The sequence below is a fragment of the Punica granatum genome, chromosome 2, assembly GCF_007655135.1.
Source record: "Punica granatum isolate Tunisia-2019 chromosome 2, ASM765513v2, whole genome shotgun sequence".
NCBI lineage: Eukaryota > Viridiplantae > Streptophyta > Magnoliopsida > Myrtales > Lythraceae > Punica > Punica granatum.
This window is the reverse complement of record NC_045128.1, coordinates 43,483,915-43,506,705: the sequence shown is the minus strand read 5'-3', so window position 1 is coordinate 43,506,705 and position 22,791 is coordinate 43,483,915. Positions and strand designations below refer to the sequence as shown.

The 22,791-nt window shown below is 40.8% G+C and overlaps 4 protein-coding genes across 4 annotated transcripts; 1 reads left to right on the top strand and 3 right to left on the bottom strand.

Annotated features, from left to right (window-relative positions):
- Positions 1-2,197: 2,197 nt before the first annotated feature.
- Positions 2,198-3,372, bottom strand: LOC116194654 (heavy metal-associated isoprenylated plant protein 39). The gene is made up of 3 exons (XM_031523514.1): positions 3,218-3,372; positions 3,031-3,109; positions 2,198-2,641 (listed from the first exon to the last, which is right to left on the bottom strand). Exons 1-3 carry the CDS (start codon positions 3,224-3,226, stop codon positions 2,421-2,423), a joined length of 309 nt encoding a protein of 102 aa, XP_031379374.1. The 5' UTR covers positions 3,227-3,372; the 3' UTR covers positions 2,198-2,420.
- A 3,277-nt stretch (positions 3,373-6,649) lies between these two features.
- On the bottom strand, positions 6,650-10,420 carry LOC116194050. The gene is made up of 9 exons (XM_031522770.1): positions 9,932-10,420; positions 9,635-9,776; positions 9,314-9,405; positions 9,036-9,138; positions 8,472-8,668; positions 8,046-8,076; positions 7,757-7,860; positions 7,188-7,447; positions 6,650-7,043 (listed from the first exon to the last, which is right to left on the bottom strand). The coding sequence occupies exons 1-9, from the start codon at positions 10,238-10,240 to the stop codon at positions 6,893-6,895; spliced, it is 1,389 nt and encodes a 462-aa protein (XP_031378630.1). The 5' UTR covers positions 10,241-10,420; the 3' UTR covers positions 6,650-6,892.
- Positions 10,421-13,982: 3,562 nt separating this feature from the next.
- LOC116195602 (tubulin beta-1 chain) lies at positions 13,983-16,494 on the top strand. The gene is made up of 3 exons (XM_031524880.1): positions 13,983-14,473; positions 14,747-15,016; positions 15,580-16,494. The coding sequence occupies exons 1-3, from the start codon at positions 14,080-14,082 to the stop codon at positions 16,254-16,256; spliced, it is 1,341 nt and encodes a 446-aa protein (XP_031380740.1). The 5' UTR covers positions 13,983-14,079; the 3' UTR covers positions 16,257-16,494.
- Positions 16,495-17,286: 792 nt separating this feature from the next.
- On the bottom strand, positions 17,287-18,973 carry LOC116195603. The gene is made up of 3 exons (XM_031524881.1): positions 18,759-18,973; positions 18,120-18,449; positions 17,287-17,776 (listed from the first exon to the last, which is right to left on the bottom strand). Exons 1-3 carry the CDS (start codon positions 18,832-18,834, stop codon positions 17,628-17,630), a joined length of 555 nt encoding a protein of 184 aa, XP_031380741.1. The 5' UTR covers positions 18,835-18,973; the 3' UTR covers positions 17,287-17,627.
- Positions 18,974-22,791: the final 3,818 nt, after the last annotated feature.

Genomic DNA, 22,791 nt, shown 5'->3' with positions numbered 1-22,791 from the left:
GGTTTTAAAATTTTAAAATTTTTAAAATTATTTAAAATTTTTCGACCACGTCAGCAAGGAGGTGACACGTAGTAGCCACGTCAGCGTCGGCTTGACGGCGTCAAGCTCGAGTTGACGGTTTGTACCATCATGAAACAACTTTGAAACATTTTGTACCATCATGTAGCGAAAAAAACTTTTTGAACCATCATGAAACATTTGTAAAATATTTTGAACCACCGGTACAATTTACCTTGAAGAAAATTAAGTGCTTAGCGAAGCACGCCCTTCAAATGGATGGGCCTTTGGGTTATTATTAAAGCCCAACTCTGCGGTCAGAAATTTTGAAAAGACGCCGTTTTGTAAGCCCAGAATTGATAATTGTCTTCGTGATGCCCCCGCCTTTTTTTTTTTTGATCGTTTTCCCTTTAAGTGTTAAAAAAAAAAAAAAGGAATTTGTGCACCATCTATTTCTTTTTTTTGGATGAAATCCAGCAAGCTCTTCATATATAACAAATTAGAGTACAAACCACATGAAGCTCAAATCAGTACAAGGAAAGTCATTCATCCAAAACTCAGACACTATCAAGGCATATAAGCTCGGTCACATAACATCACACTCCTTATAAAGAAAAGAAGCAATCAACAGAACAATTAGCTGATGCCTCATCTCAACAAAATATCATTCTGCAGATTATGCTTATTCTTATTAAGGGGTTCGCTATAACCCAAGAATCTAGCCTTAACAGATCCTTTTACCAACTCCCGGACATTTTCAATGAATAAGCTTTCATCTTCACCAATCTTCAAGTTGCGAGCCCTCCATGTGAAATAGATGTAGGCATTCCAAGCAAGCCTAAGAAGAGAAAGCTTTAGAAGATCTTCCCTTTACATGCCTAATGCCCCAATCCAATTCTTCACTCCAATCACCCACTGTCTTATATATGCCACTCTGCTGCAAGACTTTGATCAGACCTATTTGGAGAATTTACAAGCAAAGAAGAGGTGATCCCTACTCTCATCCTCTTCGTTGTGAAAATGACAAAACTTATCAACTCCTATGTTCCGAGTAGCAACTTTATGGAGCATGGAGAGCTTATTACGAATAGCCAACCAGGTGATGAAGTTGTGCCTTCCTTCCATATCAGGTTTTACCACTGCACAGGAGCTTCCTTATGCCTCAGGACATTCCAGGCACTCGTTATTGTGAATCTCCCTTTGCTATCAGCCAACCAAATTACTTTATCAACCTTGCTACTGACCAATACTACACCAGAAATAACATTATAGATGCTTTGCCTAGTAAAATCTCTGCAACACCTTTGAAGATGTCTGCCGCGATGAATTACTTCAGACACTTTAGAGTATAGAGGGATCCCAAACCTCCTGTCATTTATAATTAGACAACGTGAAGTCCAGTTGTCATGTTAGAAGTGAATAAGATTGCCATTGCCCAATTCTCATTTTGTAAGTGAATAGGCTTTATCTGTCAGTTTTAGGACCTTCCTCCAAGCACATGAACAATTATTAGGGATTTTAAGGGACCATAAATTTTCACCCTTTATGAGATTGGCATTGATCCATGCAATCCATATTAAACCTGACCTATTCATCAGCAACCATGTCAACTTTAAGCTGCAAGCTGTGTTACAAGAGATCAGATCCTTAATTACAAGTGCCCCTTCCTTTTTAGGCCAACACACTGAGTCCCACTTGACGTGAGCACCTCGAGCATCACCATCCTTCCCTTTCCACAAATAAGCTTTACACTTATGCTCAACAGCTCTCATGACCTTCTTGGGCAATATGAATGCGTTGCGCCAAAAATTAACAAGAGCATAACTGACATGTTAAAAAAAGTATATATTTACTTTAGGATTTTTACGCTAATATATTTTGTACTGCTGTTCTTAATTCAATCATAATGTTATTGCAGTTGAAATAACAACGAATTGACTTTTACAAAGCTATAACTACTTCAGTAAATGGCTTCTTATTGATATATGATTGCATGAGAAAATATAACTATTTACTAAAAGAATGAAGTTTTCTCATAATTTTTTTTAGATTGGTGGAATTATCTTGTGCAACGACCGTGCTCCGCGATTAATATATACTAAAATAGCTTCACTCGCTTCGTGCGGGTGGATAGACTAGTAAGTATGTTATTATAGATGGAGATTATAACAGTCTGTACAGTAAAGAAACGTACTTGACGTCCCGAGGGAGGAGAAGAAGCCTCTCTTTTTTGCCCATTGAATAAGTTATTAGCTGAATAGAAACAATATCAAAACTTGCATGCCATGGTCATTTCAACATATTGTTTTAAAAGTAATGGTTTGTGACTCTGACTCGTATCATCGTAAAGTTCAAACACGCGAGCCTCAAAGGTCCCTGTATGTTATTTATATCATTATTGGAGATTCTCGTATGTTGCTGGTCTACTTCTTCTCTTCTGTCTTCTCTTCTTTCTTCTCTTCCTTCTTCTCCTCTTTCTTCTCTTCTTTCTTTTCTTCCTTCTTCTCTTCTTCCTTTGCTGGCCCAACCGATACAATATCAACTTTGCCCACCTTCTTCAGCTTCTTCACCACTGCCACCGGGTCCATCCGGCCGATGATGATCAGCTTCTGCTCTTTCAGATCAGCAGCTATAGAGTCCACACCTATTACAGAAAAAAGAAAAAATATATATATAAATAGTTTACAGAAATCATGATTTACTGATGACAAATATCTGCATCGCTAGAACATGCGAACAACGATAACATTTCAATACACGTTAATTTCATTCGCAGTTCACTGTCTGAGATTTTACTGATGCAAATTGATCAGCAGAATAGCACTTTAAACCAAACAGAGCTGTCAGGTGCAGTCAACAACTGAACCATCTTATTAGAACTGATCCAATGTTATGGAATATATACCAAAGGGAAAGCTTCCGCTTCATATCGAAATACCTAAAGTTTTCTCCTTCCTAAGTGGAGCTGAGTATTTGCGAAAATATTTGACAGCATATGAAGGTAGAAATAAAATTCCTTTCCAGAATAGCTACCATATATATCAGCAGCAGCTTCTATAGCCTTTTGCTTGGTCTTGTCATCGGCCATAGTCAGAACCTTCAAGACTACCTTCTGCTTAATATCAAACCACAATAAGAAAATCATTTTTGACATATATATTTTCAAATAGAAACAACTTTATCGATTAAAGCGAAGGACGAGAAAAATTCAGTAGAGTACCTGAGCCATAGTGAGGGGGAACTTTCATCAAATAAATAAAAAGATCAAAAAAAAAAAAAGGATGCTGAGAAGAGAAATTGCGGGCTCCTTGTGAAGGATTGAGACTGAGAGGAGATGAGAGGTGCAGAGAGAGTTAAAGATGACTATATATATTCCCAGCAGGGAATATATTCTGGTCCCACTATATATACCCTTTATCATGCGATGATGACAGAAAAATGACTCAAGACCCATAACAATTCTGCCCAAGTCATTGTTTATTCCGTAAAACTTACGAATGGTTTCTGCACATAATTGGAAAGTGGAAACAGGATACATGCAGCTAACGCATACGACGCATAATACCAAACGAATTCAGATATTGGAGAGCTTTGGTTCATGTTTGGTGGTGTTAGGAACCATCACCCCTACAATATTAACAAACACAAGATGATCAATTTCATCTATTATAATGATTTTTCTTTTTGGGAGTGAAATATCATCATGAAAATTTTTTGTTCAGTTACAAAGGAGGCCCAATGTCTTGAATAATGAAAGAGAAATCATAAATAACTAATAAATGGATATGAGTAGTCTCACTGGGTATCGAACTTGTGATCTTTAAGTCAACGGAAGAGAGTATGCGCCACTGCGCTATATCTTTTTTTATTTATTATTATAATGAAATTTTTAATTCCAGGAGATGGAGCACATTCTGACCTGTCCAACAAATAAGTGGCTCCAGGCCATTCATTCAAAAGTCGACCTTTTTGGGCGTATAGAGTAGATGAATATACAAGTGGAACTTTGTGAGGCCTAAGTTCGTTTGGTACCACCAGCACCCCTAAGCAGTAAGCATCTTTCCACCCAGCAACCTCACCATGCCCTTTTCCGGATAGAGTGCCACTAGTCCGAGGGCGGGGCTCAGCCATACACAGATAGACCTGAGATTGACCTCGGGATGCCAGGCTCAACTCGCCGGCTTGGATCTGACCTTGCACAGCCATCTTGAATCTGGCCTCACTAAGGCGTGGCTAATCTCAACTTTTCAGGCGCTAGCGCTAGAAGGCTACCTCTCTTACTGGGAAAAAAAAAAGGCGCAGTAGGTTTGTCGGTGAAAGGAATCTCTTCTTGTCATTTCGTTTTCCTCTCAAAATGTAGATATTAACTGGAGAAGCGAGCTCAACCGAACATAACAATATAGAAGATGCTCACAATCAAATGAAAACAACGCTATATTTACATACTGGTGCAGCAACAGCGATCCATGAGGTAGCAAAACGTTTGCAAATCAGTGGAACATTCCCGGACATTTATTAAACAGTGCCTTCCGGCAGGCCTAAAGCGGAAAAACAAAACAGAGGAAACGTGGCATGACACCTGCTGGATCAAGTGCTTCTCATTCTTCTCTTCGACTCGGCCACCTTCACTGCAAAACCTACATTATAAGCCCACTCGGCTATTTCTTCAGCAAACCTGAACAAGGCAGCTCTCCACTCCTTCTTGAATACTAGAACTCCGATAACTGCCCAGAAACCAGTTGCAAATCCCGCCGCTACAACTCCATAAAACATCACCTTCTCCGTTGAATCTAGTTTGTCCCCGTCTTCTTCTTCTTCTTCACCCGAGCTCTTTGAAGGTGTGGGCACCTCATCACCAGGGCACTTATTCGGCAGTGGATCCCCGCAAAGTAAAGGATTCCCAGCACAGATGGAGGTTTCAGGCTCGTAAAGTGTATCCAGCTGATTGCCATTTGGAACTCTCCCCGTCAAGTCGTTGTTCGACAAGTTCAGGTGACTCTACATCGCCAAATCCGAGATGCTCGGGGGAATTGTCCCTGACGGATGATTGTTGGACAAGTCTAGAGACTCCAAAAACTTCATGTCCCCAATCTTCTTCGAGATCTCTCCTGAAAGACGGTTATTTGACAGATTCAAACCAAGTAACTAGAAATTGCAGGTTACTGGTATATTCAAGCTCCCTTCCATTTATGACCTCCACCATCCGCTCTTGATCCCAAGTGTCAGGCGACCTTGGGCAGAATTTGTCAGGGGAAGCAACTTGAGTCATGCCACTCATGTTGCCAAAACAATCTGGAATTGTTCCTTCCAAATCATTCGCTGCCAGATCCAGCACGTGCAATTCAGGAAGCAAGCATAATTCTGTAGGCATCCGTCCAGTAAATTAATTATTCCGCAATCTTAGAATTCGCAGAGACTGAAGATCCTTCCCGACCCATGCCGGTATATCCCCTTCAATACGATTCTCTCCAATGTCCAGAATTTTCAACATTCCGGAATATTGCAAGGCCGTAGGAAGGTCTCCATGGGGGCTGTCGCCGTTCAAGTGCAACGACGTAAGGTAAGAGATATTCCCGAAGGAACTAGGAATAAGTCCAGACAAGTTGTTGAATGGCAAATTTATGTAGTACAGAAAAGGAGAACTCCCATTTCCCCAACAGTCGGGAATGTCAGATAGTCTGTTTCCCGAAATATCCAGCTGCGACAAATTTTCCGCACTGCACAATGATGTCGTTATTGGACCGGTTATGAGGTTATCGTTCAGATACATACATTTTTTTTTTTGGTTAAGTGATGAATTCTATTAACCAATGAGAGAATGTATATAGTACACTTATTCAAAGACAACAATTAAAGAAAACTATTTACATCAAGATCAAAATTTGAAACTCCTAGCGGCTAAAGAGAATCCAAGCTTAGACTTTAAATTCGGAATAGATCGAATTCTAATATGTACAAGACGTAATCTGTTGCAAAATTGAGGAAATAGTGCTGCATTTTCGTTGAAAAACACAAGCATTCCTTCCCGCCATATTTGATAAACATAACATGTTCAACAAAAACGCAACACAATCCAACCTTTAAAGTGATGAATCCACTTCACTTCAAATGTCTAATTCTTAACATGTTTATGAACACAAAACTTGCTTAGAACATTATTCCAAAGAGCTTGAGTAACTGGGCAGATAAGAAATATATGGTCCCGAGATTCAAGTTCCAAATTATAAAATTCGCATTCTGGAGTCACTGCTGTAAGCCCCCATCCCAGCAGTCTCTCTTTTGTAGCAAAGCCTATCTTTCAAAGCGAGCCAACAAATAAAAGAACCTATTGGAATGTTCCACGGAACCATATTGCTTTACTCCATTGAACCTTTGCTTTTTTGTTCGAAGTTGCTCCCGAGCTGAGGTAGAAGTAAACTGTCCAGATTTAGATTCAGTCCAAAAAATACTATCTTGTTGCTGCAACTGAAGAGCGGACATTAGTAACTTCAATTCCTTGGCTTGGTCTAGAAGTTAAAGCATCAACGAGTGCATTGGTCTACAAGTCAAGTCAATAACTCATCATGAGGGCTTCTATATGTCGTCATTTCTGGAATTGCACGGAAATTCCTATCCACACAGTAAATCAATTTCAAAAAACGATAATCATATGTAGGATCAAATGGTGGTGTTGACAGGACGTGTTAATTAATATAACATAGTTACAGTATAAATCGAAATCGATACATTGAAGTCTAGCATATGTTTGAAATAATGAGCAGTACGATGAACGTTCTGAGTAGACAAAATCGAGTGGTTCAGACGTCAGACAACATAAAACATGTATATATCAATTGGAAGCCAGCCGCCGTAATCGGGATGGGAGAGACAATAATGAATATCAGCTGAGGCGCTCCTACAGCGCTCGCCCTTTTATGATATCAAGGCTCATCTCGCTTGGATCCGTAGCTTGCAACTCCACTTGGATCCCCTCGAGTTCCCTCTTGAACCTATCTTTAGAACTCGCATACACCATCTTACTTCTCACCTTCGATGTATCAGGCGACCTATTTTTTTTTTCCCCAAAAAAAGTAAAAAAAGATACAGAAAAGGTTGAGCTGATTGATGAACGATGCATTACTTGCAAATTGCAATAGTGTGTATCAAGATGCAAATGATGGATATTGCTGCATTACTGATCCTTATATTACCAGGCAATGAAGAAGATCTTGCTCTTCTGGCAGTTCTCATCGGTTATGAAGTCGAAATCGAACACGCAGTAGCGACACTCATCAGCGGGCAAGGAGTTGGCAAAATCATCATATGTCTCTTCAGGGCTTCCTACCTTTTCCACAACGACTTTCTGGCCCTCAATCTTGAAGATAATGAACCGATGGTTCCTCTTAGCTTTCAACTCATAGAATTTCAGCTTACACTCATCATCCACAGCCATTCCCGATGCCGCGTTCGCCTAAAAAAAGGAAAAAAGAATAACGTATCTATATATCTAGGACATATTCGCCAGATCCAGTGGGCTGAAACACTGATAACGAAGCAATATATTCTTAACATTCTACGGGATAGATAATGGACTGACAAATCGTATTCTATTTCTTGGCGAATTCATGCCTTTCCATTTTCCCACGAGAGAAACTCGACATCAGATGCTTTCTAGTAAAGGCGAACGATACGACATAGAACATAAGTGATAACAAATTCAAGCCTAAGAAAGTAAGAATAGAAATCAAAGAAAGTATGGAAATACGAGAGAGCAACGTACCATTTTGGTCTGCAAGGAGAGACAGAAGCTATGGAGAGACAGAGGAAGAGAAAAGCCAAAAGAAAGGGAAGAGGAATGAAAGTGTAGTAGAAGAGGAAGAGATCCTTAATTCCTGGGGGTTGAGCGAAAACCGGTGGGACTTTGAGACAATTCAGGAAAACCAGTAACTGCCTGTTCCTGAATTCTTTCTATAGATAGACTTCCCTCTCTTTATTTCTCCGCACTGCCCAAATTGTCTATCATCAACCGAGTCCGCTTCAATATTAGACGAAATGAATCGAGATATTACCGACTGGCAACTGCAATGTCTCAACTTTCATCTGCCAAATGTTTTTAATTTCTCTAGAGACATTCAGCATATCAAATATATTACAGAACTGCCACTATCCCGAACAGAACATTTCATTTCACTCAAGAGACTTGCAGAAATATATTACTGGACTACAGCTTAGAGATATACCAAAGGAAAGCTAGGGATGGTGAGACCGAGCAATTCAGGTAAAGTCAGGGCTACGAATCGATATTTCAGACCCGAAAACTGAACATATGAGAATAATCTGTTACTCGAAAAATCGCTCTTCCAATTAATTGGAAACATCTTGGCCAACTTTTGACCATCCATGGATCCTGTATAAGTCGCGGGCTCAGTATCAACGAATCATTGCTCGGGAAAATTTCTCTAGCTAATCCAAAACTACATATATCGTCATTGTCATCCCACAAAATTAATGACTTTGGGACCCCTTTTCTTTGGTTTTACTTCACCATCTTTCTGGGAAGAAGGATCGGCTACAGAAGCAGAATCTTTCCGTTTCTTATCAGTAGATGCTACATCCATCAGAAAGTCATCTTCTAGATCATCCCCGCTGATGAATCGGGTCACCTGAGGTCTAGGCCTATCCTCATCTGCAACTGCAAGAAAGGAGATATAGAATCATACTTAAAACTGGTGAAACTGGAGGAAAAAGAGGAAACTATCAAACATTTTATAACTCGTGCTGATCCTTTCTAGCAGGGTGAAAATACTGGCTATGATAAACCCTTCTTCTTCAGTCATCCATAGTACCCTAGCAATTATCACATCTATTCTATCGGTCTAGCATACTCAAAATAAATCATAATCTCCAATTTCAAGCCTACAACATGTGCAGATGGTGACAATAACATTCTATAATAGGGCATATGCCAGTTCTTTGAAAAATCAATGTGAGAAAATCACTCATCCAAAAAAAAAAAAAAAAAGAGCGAGAAAGTCATTTAGGTTGCCAGGCAGACTTACATCGATTACTGTTTCCATAAGCCGCAGAAGAACCTCTCTTGCCCTTTTCAGAGCAATCTTTCGCCAAGTGTGTCACTCCACCACATACTTTACAGCAACCACCCTACAGGAGAGACGAACTAAGGAACATCATATTCGCAAGAAAAGGTTTCAAAATACGTTGACAAAACCTATAATGAAATGATGCAGCATCGTTATTCTACATATATTTCCCTTCCTTAAGGAGTTTATTCATTTCTGATCATAAATAAAATACTCGAATACATAAATTGGTGTACCTTTGGATAAATACCGCGAGTATTTTGAGGGCAGTTTTTACTCAAGTGCCCGCGATCTTTGCAAATAAAGCAGCTTGCAAACTTCGTCCCTCCTGCAAAGTGAAATCAGGGTTGAACTTTTGATGTAGCTTTCATATATTCTTTAAGGTCAGGACTCAGTATGTCATTGATGAAAAAAGCAACTCGTCTAACAGATTACTGCCAACTTCCCACGTGCTAATTATCTGATGCAAATAAGGTTGAATTCAATATTGCAGATATATGATAAAGGAAAGGCAAACAACAGCAAGCAAATGAATTAAGAATTAGCGAGGGAATTGCCATCTTGAATAGGCTGGGAACAATTTGCAAGAGAATGCCCCGTCTCCCCACAGTTGTAACAGAGCTTCACATCCACCGAGTCATCGTTCTTGTTGGGGCAATGCTTGAGGCTATGCCCTCGCTGGCGACAGAACAAACATATCTGCCAACCACAACAGCATAGGACAACATCACCGTTAAAGCCCAAAAACGAAATTAACTCATCCAGAATTAAATGGAGTGCGAAGGCTTGTCCTTTTGACAATCATATCTCCAGGAATAAAACAAAATTGGGCGGTTGGGTAATGAATCAGGGACCTTGTTCTTCTCCCACTGGGATTTTTGAGGGCAGAGCTTTGCGATATGGTCGGTTCCTTTGCAGATAAAGCAGCCCTCCCCGGGCTTCATGCCGGGAAGACGAAGCGGGTGTTTCTTGAAGGATTGCCTGGCGTGTCCATTCGGGACTCCCGAGCCTGAATTCTTGCGTTTGAACTTGAGACTCTTCTTCTTCTTCTTCTTGTTATTCTTGTCGGGGTCTTCAGGAGGGGTCGGCTCCGGTTCGGGGAACAGCTCGGGATGCGCTTCTTTGTACCGCTTGCGAGCCAATCTTTGCCGCTGGCTCACCATCGTTTTCCTAGCTGCTAATGATTAAAGTCAGTTCAACTGAGGAACGAAGGAACAGCTCCTGAGCTCTGAAACAGAGGCAACAGGACGACCGGAGGTTCACTAGTTCTAGGGTTCAGGCGGGGAAAGCACTGACGTCAACCGCGAAGCAGAAGGGAAGAACAACGTTCGATTCGATTGACCCAAAGAAGATGAACTTTTGAGAAATATTTGGGCCCGCTGGAGCTGCTTTGAGCGGAGATCGGCCCATTGTGGAATAGGCCCAAAACACAAGAATCTAGGGAGGCCCAGGAGATACTTTATGCATGTAAATCAATCGTATGATGCAATGCGAGCGAATGGTACGGTTGGTGGGCCACCTAATTTTATGCAAAATCCATATAGGACAATCTAACATTCTCTTTGATTTTGACATATTTCACATGCTGATTTCCAATGCGCGATTAGTTCCTCAAACAAGGTAGAGTACATTGTCAATCAGCGGACGCGGGACGACAAAACGACCTCCTTGTGCATCCATGGCCTCTCAGCTATCGTCTATTGCTTTCTTATCGATAAGAGTTGAGAGTCCAAATTATAACGTCGTTATCATACCAAAGAGCATTAGCTGAGCTCTATGGAAAGTGAATAAACCTTTTTCAAGTTTTTTATTTTTTTCCGTGGCAAGTACAGTGAAATATGATGATCATATATGGTGGGTGGGTGGGCCCACGAACAAGACATTGGAGATCTGCGTTCCCCGCTGCTTTGCTTTGCTTTTGCTTTGTCAGAAAGGATGGATCTGCTGTTGTTGTTCGGCTATAAAGAAAAGAGAGAGTGAAGGGGGGGTTGGGTCTTTGCCTTCTTGTTAAGGTTTCCTTTCCTTTCCCTGTCCTCAATGGGTCCGCTTTTAGGATTGAGCAGCAGTTAACAGGAGAGAAGACGACTCACAGAGATTGACTCAATTCAATTTACTCTTCTATTTTATTTATTTATTTGTTTATAATATAATGGGCCCTGTCCTCTTCTCAGTCGTCCATGATTGGGCCCTGGCCCCCAGCCCCAACACCAACTGTGCAATGCGCATGAAGTTGAGCATAAAATAATGGTAATTCTTCACACCAGTTGGCTGAAAATTGAAAAAGTATTCATACTTGAATGATAACATTTTGTACAAAAAAAAAATCGTATAAAATAATCAGTCGACTGCATGTGCAAATCAATCGGTTGATTATTTTGTATGAAATATTATCCTCCTCGTCTAAACTGTTATTCTTCAACTACGAAAACTTTTCGTACGACTGATTTTTCAGTTAACTGATCCTAAGAATTTCGCTGACCATAATCCAAGTTCCATTTATCAATCATCATATCATATACCTAAGCACATAAAAAGAAAAAAACAAACACACACACACAAATTGCAGATTCTTACATCAAGTGGGCCAGCTGCTAAATTTGGTTTAGTGGGACGACATTGGAGATTGTATTTTTATTAATTGATCTTAATTAAAGGAAATTATTTTCATTGCCTACTCATGATTATTCCAATTTCAATCTATCTTTTTATAATTAAAAATTACTACTACGAAATATGAACTAAGTCAAGATTCGGATATCCTTCAAACAAATAGAGAGAATGAAAATTGGACAAGAAGTCAAAATGACCCAAGTCATGGCATGAGAGTTATCCGACCGAGGCACCCAATTATATTTCCAAACCGAAAAGGAACTAAATGGTCTACTAACGAAATAAAGCTCCTAATATCCCAAGGTGAATGGTGGGGGTGAAGAATAACATCAATGAGCAGTAAAGCATCACATTTGAGCCAAAATCTTCTTCCAATCTCAATCCAAGGCTATCGATAGCGCTACGTAGACTGCGTGAGCCTCAGCCTGTAGTGGCATTAAAGCTAATTGGAACAAGAAAAGGCGACAGGGCGATCTGCTTGCTGCATAACAACAAGGCATGAGCTACTGAGACTATCTATGTTGATGATGTACAGGTTAGACTCAAGGTTCTAACCAAGAGAGGCATTTCTTGAAGTTCCAGACATTGATTCCACCTCTTCCGAGTTGTTTCCAGGTCAGATGTGATCTCGTAGTCGTAATTTCTTAAGATGCTTTATATTTGTGTCCGTGAGGTTAGACGCTTTTCAAGAAAATAGATTTCACTTCTTAGACCATCTCTAATGGGTCTCTTGATTTTGAGTCTCTGAATTGGGCCCCGCTTTGCCACATAATCGTCACATCAGATGGAGACAAACTCCAAAAAGAGAGAGAGACATACTCTAATAGGTCTCTAATTTTAGTGTCTTTGATCGGGGGCCCACACATAATTATTTTAATTAAAATGGATTTAAGTAATATTATATATAATTAATATATATCAATTAAAATTAATTAATTTCCCATCCTCCTCCATCGTTCCATCTCCACTCCTCATCCATTGCTGTAAACCTTATGGTCTCGAGCCAACCTTAACAAACCTCGGCTTCTATGAGCTCTCCGTGGCCGTCAACTGTCTCGCCAAACCCGCCAACCATGAAACCCCAATCAAATCAGACCCAAATCAAGCACGAACCCAAGGCTGTATATATCCCCTAAACTCATATCAAATCCTAGAACTTAGAACTCAGGTCGAATCTAGAAACCCAGAACTCGGATCAAAGAGAACGGAAGGGGAGAGAGAGAAAGAGAGCGAAGAAAAGAGAAGTAGAGGTTTTTCCAATTTGAAGCTCGATGAAATTGATGCCAATCGCCCCGAGCTTTGATTTTACCGTGGTTTTTGGATGTTTGAGACAGATGAATTGTTTCATTTTATGCGGGAAATTGAATGGCGACATCGTGAAGAGAAATAGAGGATGAGAAGGGAGAGAGAGAGAGAGAGAGAGAGAGAGAGATGAGGGCAACAAATGTTAAAAATAAATAAAAAGGAAAGCAGCTACCACATGGGCTCGGGCTGCCGCATGGCAGCCTACTATTGGCGCTAAGTGCGTCCGTATGCAGAGGCTTGAGCACCTCTGCAAAGAGATGCAACTCGCCAGTTGGCGCGCGTCTCCTCTCATTCAATGGAGAAAAATGCTCGCAGCTGTCTCTCTCATTGTCGCGGGGCAATGAGAGATGAGGCCATCATGCCGGCTGGATATAACCTTAGATTCTACAGTTGATATAAAATGATAGCACTATTCTATATAGAGAAAATGATAAGGAAAAAAAAAAAATAATCAACTCCTTAAAAGTGTTTAAAATAATATTGAAGGTTTGTTCCGAGGAAATCCCCTTGAACTAACATGATAAGAAATACAATCTTTGAAGAGATGAGTAGAATTATTGAAACTGACTCGATAAAGAGGACGTGGTGTCTTTTTTTTTTTTTTTCGGGTTCAAGACACAGTTTCTAATCAAATTCCAAATCTATGGTTAGTGCTTATTTGGGAGGAGCGGTAATAAAGAAAAAAACAGGGAATTTCAAATTTTCAAGAAAGGAAAGAAGGAAAAAAAAAGTAAGTAAAATGGAATATAAAAGCACGGCGCGTCTTGTTCACTGCCCGAAACTCGCGTGTAATCGCAGCCATCGGGGACTCACATTTTCCGCACCAACAAGGGCCAGGGGTTGCTTTTCCCTGTCAAAATCTTTTCAAATTTCGAAATTCCCACTTAAACTGAACGGCGTTACCTATCCCGGTCGCCCTCCCCGACCTTCTCCCAAACGACCGTTAGCCCTCCGTCACCTTCCTGCTATATAAACCTCTCAGTCTCTGTCCTTATTTCTTCATCCTCACTTCACCCACCTCTCCGCAGTTCATTCAAGAAACCCTCGTCTCTCCAGTCTCCACTCGGTTTAACTCAGTGACCTCAAAATGCGTGAAATCCTCCACATCCAGGGCGGCCAATGCGGGAACCAGATCGGAGCTAAGTTCTGGGAGGTCGTCTGCGCCGAGCACGGCATCGATTCCACCGGAAGGTACTGCGGCGACAATGACCTCCAGCTCGAGCGAGTCAACGTCTACTACAACGAGGCAAGCTGCGGGCGCTTCGTCCCTCGCGCCGTCCTCATGGATCTGGAGCCTGGCACCATGGACAGCGTCAGATCCGGCCCCTACGGCCAGATCTTCAGGCCAGACAACTTCGTCTTCGGCCAGTCCGGCGCGGGGAACAACTGGGCCAAGGGACACTATACTGAGGGAGCTGAGTTGATCGACTCGGTCCTCGATGTAGTTAGAAAGGAGGCAGAGAACTGCGATTGCTTGCAAGGTTTGGTTTCTAATTTCTCTTCAAATCTCCATTGGCAAGCTTGTTTAAGCGTAAACAGTATTGTCTGTTCTGGTTAGGGTTTATGAGTTGGTAGTCAATGTTCTGATAGTTGCGATTACAGAGCTTTTCGTAAGCATCTCTCTGAAATTTTGCTTCAAAAGTATCTCTGAGCTTGAGAATGAGAACGAAACAGATTGGAGTGCTTTCAGTAGAGATCTTGCCCCTAATGTTTTCCATCATCAGTATATCTGAACGAACTTGTATCAATGGCAGGGTTTCAGGTATGCCACTCGCTGGGCGGAGGAACAGGGTCGGGCATGGGAACTCTTCTCATCTCGAAAATCCGGGAGGAGTACCCTGACAGAATGATGCTTACCTTCTCTGTGTTCCCATCTCCTAAGGTGTCTGACACAGTTGTTGAGCCCTATAATGCCACTCTCTCTGTTCATCAGCTCGTTGAGAATGCAGATGAGTGCATGGTGCTCGACAATGAAGCTCTCTATGACATTTGCTTCCGCACTCTGAAGCTCACTACCCCCAGCTGTAAGTTTAAATTTCATTGATACAGCTTATGAGGTGCTGAACAGTTATTTTTCAATCTGATCTCCATGTTAAAGTAGTTGTGAATGCTACACTTGGGTTTCATGCTGAGACATGCTTGAGCTCAATTTGATCTCCATGTTAAATAGATAGATCTTGTGCAAATCTGAATTATCATATCATGTTCTGCATCTATTCAGTTGCCAAAGACCATGAAATTTTTAAAAGGAAAAAAAAAAATTCTGGGAGACCCCAGTCTTATAGTGATCAATGTTATCCTAGTTGGCTGTGTCCCACAGCGCATGCCTGGATCTGTGATGCCTTAGTATTCTCGGAAGTCAATGACCTCACACACGAGCTTGTTACCAAATGTTCCTACTGTCTCAGTTTAACTGCTCAAATCATCTGATCTGACATGCCGTAAGCTTGTCGATTCTCATATTTATTAGTATTATCAAATTTTCGGAAAATATATAAATATATATACGAGGAATCATCTGCTTTAGTTTGATCAACTGCTTGTGAGCTGATTTCACTGATGCTTCAAAAATGTTTACATTGTGCAGTTGGAGATCTGAACCACCTCATCTCTGCCACCATGAGCGGAGTCACGTGCTGCCTTCGGTTCCCGGGCCAGCTCAACTCAGACCTCCGGAAGCTTGCTGTGAATCTCATCCCCTTCCCTCGTCTCCACTTCTTCATGGTGGGTTTTGCCCCTCTCACATCCCGTGGATCCCAGCAGTACCGAGCCCTCACTGTCCCTGAGCTCACCCAGCAGATGTGGGATGCAAAGAACATGATGTGTGCTGCTGATCCTCGCCATGGCCGGTACCTTACTGCTTCAGCTATGTTCCGCGGGAAGATGAGCACAAAGGAAGTTGATGAGCAAATGATCAATGTCCAAAACAAGAATTCGTCCTACTTTGTTGAGTGGATCCCCAACAATGTTAAGTCTACTGTCTGTGACATTCCTCCCACTGGCCTTAAGATGGCCTCGACCTTCATTGGAAACTCAACCTCTATTCAGGAAATGTTCAGAAGGGTGAGTGAGCAATTCACAGCTATGTTCCGGAGAAAGGCTTTCTTGCATTGGTACACTGGGGAGGGAATGGATGAGATGGAGTTCACTGAAGCTGAAAGCAACATGAATGATCTTGTCTCGGAGTACCAGCAGTACCAAGATGCTACAGCAGATGAGGAGGGATATGAATATGAGGATGAGGAAGTTGAGGAGGAAGTTTGATGTGTTTGTGTTTGGTCCTTGCCCTAGTTTATGTCTGCTGCAATTCATGTATGGAGTTTTGTTTTCGTGTTCCTGAATGCCTCGTTTGGGGGGTTGCAATGCACCTTACTTGCGCTGCATTCTTGACCTGTCGCTATGTTTTGCTTGAGGCATCCTTGTTAGTCTTAGACTGCTGATTTTACCATGTTTGCTTAATACATCAGTAGTGAATGGATTCGATATTGTTGGATTGGAAGTTCATGTTGCTATTACTATTATTATTGTTTTCTTAAGTCCGTTGATTGACACTGAATAGTGCATGTTATATTCTGTATCAATGCTTATGGAACGAACTCCGAAAAACACTGAATGTTCTCTCTTACGGGGCGATTGGTTCACAGATAATAATCAAGGGTAACAGAATTGAAAGGGAATTGGAATCAAGGGAGATTAGAGTTTGAAAATATAGGTACGATGCTTTTGTTTTGTTGGAGTTCGGATAAGATAAGGATGCAGCAAAATCGAAAACATGCTGTTTAAGGTTGAAGAGTGAATCATTGAAGGGGATCTTTGAACTCGAACGGCAGTCTGAAAAGAACAGCATGAGGTTTGAAATTGAACGGCAGTCTGAAAAGACTAATGCGGAGCAAACAAAATACCGGTATGTTTGGGAGTCCGGAATCTGTATTCCCATTCTGGATGAATTCCGGTTGACATTCATAATCACTTTCTTCGTGGCATGGTAGACCACTATCGGTAGCTTCTTAAATCTCGATCATGGAATTAATCTTGGCCTCCCTGCCGGTGCCAGGCCCTGCAGTCCATCCATGTTCTAGGGATTTTCTTCTTTTGTTCTTCGTGTGTACGACTTTGCTTTTTGGATTTTGATGCATGTTCCAGTTCGAGTCTCGAATATTATGATGTTTTTATCTTCAGGTTCTGTTAGAAACTAAGCACGAATCGAGCAAAAAAAGAGAAACTTAGCACGAATCTTGGCGTGATTATTCCCAACAAAACGGGTTACTTAAGCAGTAGAAAGAGTCTTATCGAGTGAGACTTCATTTAGCACCACAAACACTTTATTTCACTCCAAAGATTCATTACAAAGCAACAAACTGATATAATTTGGGTCGTGGTTTAGCCTAGCAGGCGACGTGCACATCAAGTGCATCGCTTTATTTGAGTAAAATCCCCTTTGCTCACAGCTACATAGTAAAGGTCCTCTGGCCCGTGACATCAAATGCACGCGACAAAATGTTTTAATGCATCCATGCCCGGCTAGTGACCAAAAACTGGAAAACTAGTCTCTAAATTTGAAGTGTTTATGATGTAGAACATATGAAATAAAAGTTTTGGTTCTATGAATTCTTCTTGTTTGAGGGTGCTGAAGCCCTAGTAGTAGGAAGGAGACACTGCTGGGGCAGCTGTGAACTTCACTGGCTTAATTGGTCCGGGGGCAACCATTCCCGAGCTCCTGATCTCCGACATTCCTCTGCGCACATCTCCCTTCTGTGCCTCGCACAGTTTTGGGAGAAACACTCCTACAACACGAACGTCCCAATGTTATCTCTGTGACTGCTAAGTTCAAAGAACTTACTCGATTTTATATAGAGAACCAGATATAAAAGTATATTAAGAGCTATTTATAAATTAAATTCTCGCCCTTTTTTCTAAAATATTTTTTCAAAAAATTCATCCGTTGGAACTGATCAGATCAAATCGGGACCGATGATCAATAGATCCAATACAATCCGGCCCATATTGGCACCTTTCTTTTCAGCCTAAGAGGTCCAAAAAAGGCCGAGAGGGGTCCAAGATCGGCCCAAATAATGGGCCAAAATTAAAATGTCAGCCCAAATAAATTAACGGGCGTTGCCACAATACCTTCACCGGCGGCAAGGCTGAAGTAGAGATCGACGATGTTGGGGCAGTACTCGTAGCAGGGGGTGGAGCAGAGCTTCTGGGTGAAGTGGGCCTCGAGGAGGGAATCGGATGAGATGCCGAGGGACTTGCGGTCGACACCGCATGCGCTGACACAGTGGTCGGTCTCAACGTAGTCCCTGAGGTAGGCATCGGCCTTGATCTCAGAAGCACGGCAGGTGTAAACCTCCTCCCCGCTCCGCCTCACCTGCTTCTCCAGCACGCACCGCTTGCTGGTGGCCGAGACAGCGAATGCGCACTTGTCCTGGTCCAGGTCCTCGCAGGCAATTTCCCCTGCATTCATATAATCATAAGAGTTCAATTACACGACACGTACCCATAATGTGTTAATTGACATTACTATGGTTCTTTTGGCGCACCAGTCATGATAAAGTCTGGAAAGAAAAAAAAAATGTGTCTTCCAGAGCTCAACGTATCGTACTGACATAAGTCGGCACGAGTTCTTTAAATTTAAAAGTGTGAAAAATACATGTGACGATCAAAATGGTATACGAGGATGTACGTGGAGAAACTTTGTTGATCATGTTATGAACAACAGATTTGTGTAAATGAACGACTATGCGAAATGAAGCGTATAAGTACCTAGGATTCCCTGAGTGCACAGGGCAAGAGTGAGAGCGAGGACCGCGAGGATGCTGGAGCTGAAGCGAGAAGCCATTGTTTCGGGAAGATCTCTCGACCGGAAAGAAGACAGTTAACGGCTTTCACCAACGACTGGGGGAAGCCTCCTCGCTGTTCTTCTTTCCGACGGATGGAATGAAATAAACGGGATGTGCTGATGAGTGAATGCATTTTATGGGAGGAAGGTGGCCTTATTTATAAGCTGTTTTTTGCAAGGTGGGCCAGTGAAGAAGACTTGAAGACGGTGAAGGATGAAGGATGAAGGTAAAGAAAAATTGGACGCATACAAATTGTGGGAAACAGGGACTACACGGCGATGAAGTCGAGGCTCAACCAGGCCGATACTTGAAAGGGACTACATGACGACGAAGTCAAGGCTCGACCAGGCCGGTCCTTGACCTTGTCACAGTACTGGTAGGTATGTTGAACCATAGGTCCACAACAGTGGCTCTCATTACCGTCGAGAGGCTCGAATTCAATATCCATTTATCTCGAGTTGGAATTTCTATAGTTACGTATAGATCGGGGAATAATTCGCCAAACATATAGCACATGGCATGGATGTTTTTCTGCTTTGGATACAGTCTATTATAAATATGCACAATTGTTTTGAGAATTCGAGCTCAATACAAGGGCTTTTCGTTCTTAACATCAGTATCGTAAATTTATGTCTGATACGAAAGATTAAAAACGGAATGAAATAAAATCACCATATTGGATGGTCCCATCTTTGTAAAACAATTTCACATCCAAGGGTCATTTTAGTACCAAAAGGAATTGTACGATCGCAGATGTTACTCCATAGATTGCGATTTGAGTTCTGTTTCTTTTTCCATTTTTATGGAGTGGAAAGGGATTGATTGATCTTCCAATGGTTAATGGCCATGAAAAAGCATGTCTAATCGGCGGCAAATCCAGTTAATTGACAAGGGGACATTTATCTCCTGAACTTTGAATTTTTTAAAAAATTTACATCAAAATTATGTAAAATTAATATTTTATCTCCTTAAAAAAAATATTTATATACTATTTATATTAAATAATATTTTTATCCTTGAATAAAAATCATGACTCCCTTCCAGTGTCTAATTGAAGAGGGAAAATGACCCTTTCTAACTGTTTCGACATTTATGTAAATCATCCAATTTAATATTAGGGTTCCTCCCAAGCGTACAATGTCTATTTGCCGGAACGGGTCATTGAATGTTACGCATTAATATCTTTTTGCTTAAATCAGTACACTTTTCCCCGTCTGCCAACAGCACCGTGGGCCTTTGGGGGGGCCGGTGCTCGGTGAATTCTGGAACCCCATTGAGCGGCAAAGCAATGTGCCGCGTGGGTGGGTGAGTGGGCCCCGCCAGTGGGCCAGTCCTCGGCGAGGAAACCGCCACGACATGTCCTCGGGGGAGATGTCCGATCTGAATCCCAGGAAGGAATTCCCGCCATCAGCGGCGGTCGGTGGGGTGAGCCCTCAGTTATGTTCGCCGTCGGTCCTTTTGTTTTCTTCTCTCCTTCATTCTTCGTTCTCCCATATTTTCGGATGCTTTTTCAGGTGATGAATTGATGCCGTAATATCTGATGGAACTTTTGACTGAGACCGAGCAGCCCGGTCTCCTCTAGGAGCTTCGTCCAAACTTCTATAACATTTTGCCAATGGTTTAAATGAAAATCAGTCTCGATCGATAACTTAATAATTATTTACGATCAGATCACTGAAAAATATATAATATTCGGGATATTGGATCTCTTTTTTCTTGGCCAGTAACATGATAAGGGAAGTCTGAACTCGTTAATTGTAATTAATAATTATGATATGCCTATCTTAAAGCAGGATATCTAATTTATTGTTCCCCTTTTAAGGGGGTGGAACGAAATGGCTCTTAAGTTATGTGGAGAGAATAAAAGTTAGGCAGGTATAGAGTCTTGATCCGTGTTATTCAAGTTTGGCGAAGTAACGGAAAAAAAATAATAAAAAAATCACGAATCCCCTGCAAAACTCTTCATAATCATGTTCCAAAAAAAAAAAAGAAGCAGAAATGAGTGATCGTGATTTTTGCGAATTCCGATCCGTGGTCAGTCAACCTTTTTTTTTTTTTTCCTTTGCCTGATGAATGAAATGGCATATAGTAACTGGCTATATAGTCGATTTGTGGAGATATTCGTACGATCTTGTGGTTACTGATGCTATTCTTTTGAGTTTCTAAATGGAATTTTTCGAGCAAAACCTAATAACGTGAGGCAAAAACGATTTGGCCTCGATTGGTCGTGGTCAAATTGGGCAATGCGAATTTGGTCAACCCTCCTCCTCCTCCTCCTCCTCCTCAAATTTCTACCTTAATTAAGTAGTACGCAATTGATTAACAGAAATTTCTATGGAATACCATACTGAAGGAGACTTTTGTCTTTGAAGCCCCGCCCATTACGGTGCAAACTTAATTGGCAATGATGATTTTCTTGGGAGTTCGTAGAAGACGGAGTTAGTTTACTTCGACCAAACTTTCGTGTTGATTGACATTCCAAGGCCTAGTAATAGTTTGACTGTGCCAACAAAGGAGGATGGAAAAACGCTGCCATGCCATCCACACCCCTACATAGCTGCGCTTTTAAAGGCCTAATCACGCGGTCTACCGCTAATTATCTAGGCCATATTACATAGATAGTTAGGTTTACATTAGGAAAAATGAAACCCAATGAATATAAGAGATTGGTTCATATGATAAGAGAGTTTATTATTTTTCTCAAGGTTTTTAACTCGAATATTATTTGAAGGACGTGAGATAGATCTCGTGAATACACTAGACTTGATGCAGAGCATAGTCCTACACAGGACTACCCGGTGAAAGTAAAATAAAGTATTTCGAGTAAGTATATAATGACTTTTTAATAATCATATCAGGGTGCCATGAATCCATGACAAATCAAGTCCAATGGATCATCGCTTAACCATAACATAGTTCTGTAATTACATAATAGTTTCTAGAAGAACTTTTGTAGAACAATAATATTTTGCTGATTTATTGCTACTGATGGAGGTACATATTTAACGGTTGTCGTGGCAAATCTTGTCAACTGATTTCAACTTTGAAGTCCAATGAAGGATTGTGTCTGAATCGACCAAATCATGCGAAAAGTTGACTCCAGAAAACGTGGGACCGTTAGGTGGTATTTCTTTGAATTTAATTTTACTTACTCAAAATTTAGAATAAATTATAATGGTGATTTAAAAAGTTTTATAAATGTTTCAATATGGTATAAAAAGATTTTTTTAGTACAAAATATTTCAAAGTTATTTCAGTATAATACAAATCGTCGTTTCGCCATTGACGCCGTTAAGCCGTCATTTACAAGATCTATAAATTTTGCACCATCATATAACTTAAGTAAAATATTTTGTACTATTAAATTACAACTTCAAAACATTTTGCACCATTATGTAGCGTCCCACAAAAACCGATTTTGCACCATCAGTGTCGGCTTGGCGGCGTTAATGGTAAAATGACGGTTTGTACTATACTGAAACAACTATAAAACATATTATACCATCAAATAGCAAAAAAAAAACTTTTTGTATCATATTGAAATATTTGTAAAACTTTTTTGACTATCAGTGTAAATTTACCCCAAAATTTAACATCTCAATGAAATAAGTACTTAAATGAGTAAGTGAAAATTGTTTTGTTAAATAAAAAATATTCCTAAGTTTTGAAGTTATTTGAAAATTTATTTGAAAAATTGCCCAATACTTTAACTTTCTTTTCAGATTTATCCCATATATATATATATATATATAAATATAAAGAATAACAAAATAAAAAACTAAAAAAAAAAGAAAGAAAGAAAGAAAGAAAAAGAGGGAGGTTTTGACCGAAAGGGAGAGAGGAGTAGTGGAGGTCTCAATCTTGGACATCACAACGACAAATGAGGTTTTTGGCGAGTATAGAGGCTATTAGCGACCTCATTTTGGTTGTGATGACCGGGATCAAGACTATCACCG

Coding starts and splice junctions, on each gene's coding strand:
- LOC116194050 (XM_031522770.1), bottom strand. CDS start 10,240: ATGGTGAGCCAGCGGCAAAGATTGGCTCGCAAGCGGTACAAAGAAGCG. Junction 7,861..8,045: donor GACATTGCAGTTGCCAGTCG/GTAATATCTCGA, acceptor CCAGGAATTAAG/GATCTCTTCCTCTTCTACTA. Junction 7,448..7,756: donor TCTCCTTGCAGACCAAAATG/GTACGTTGCTCT, acceptor TCCTTTTTTTAG/GCGAACGCGGCATCGGGAAT.
- LOC116195602 (XM_031524880.1), top strand. CDS start 14,080: ATGCGTGAAATCCTCCACATCCAGGGCGGCCAATGCGGGAACCAGATC. Junction 14,474..14,746: donor GAACTGCGATTGCTTGCAAG/GTTTGGTTTCTA, acceptor TATCAATGGCAG/GGTTTCAGGTATGCCACTCG. Junction 15,017..15,579: donor GAAGCTCACTACCCCCAGCT/GTAAGTTTAAAT, acceptor TACATTGTGCAG/TTGGAGATCTGAACCACCTC.
- LOC116194654 (XM_031523514.1), bottom strand. Junction 2,642..3,030: donor AGCTGCTGCTGATATATATG/GTAGCTATTCTG, acceptor TTTCTGTAATAG/GTGTGGACTCTATAGCTGCT.
- LOC116195603 (XM_031524881.1), bottom strand. CDS start 18,834: ATGGCTTCTCGCTTCAGCTCCAGCATCCTCGCGGTCCTCGCTCTCACT. Junction 18,450..18,758: donor GTGCACTCAGGGAATCCTAG/GTACTTATACGC, acceptor ATATGAATGCAG/GGGAAATTGCCTGCGAGGAC. Junction 17,777..18,119: donor CAGCCTTGCCGCCGGTGAAG/GTATTGTGGCAA, acceptor TTCGTGTTGTAG/GAGTGTTTCTCCCAAAACTG.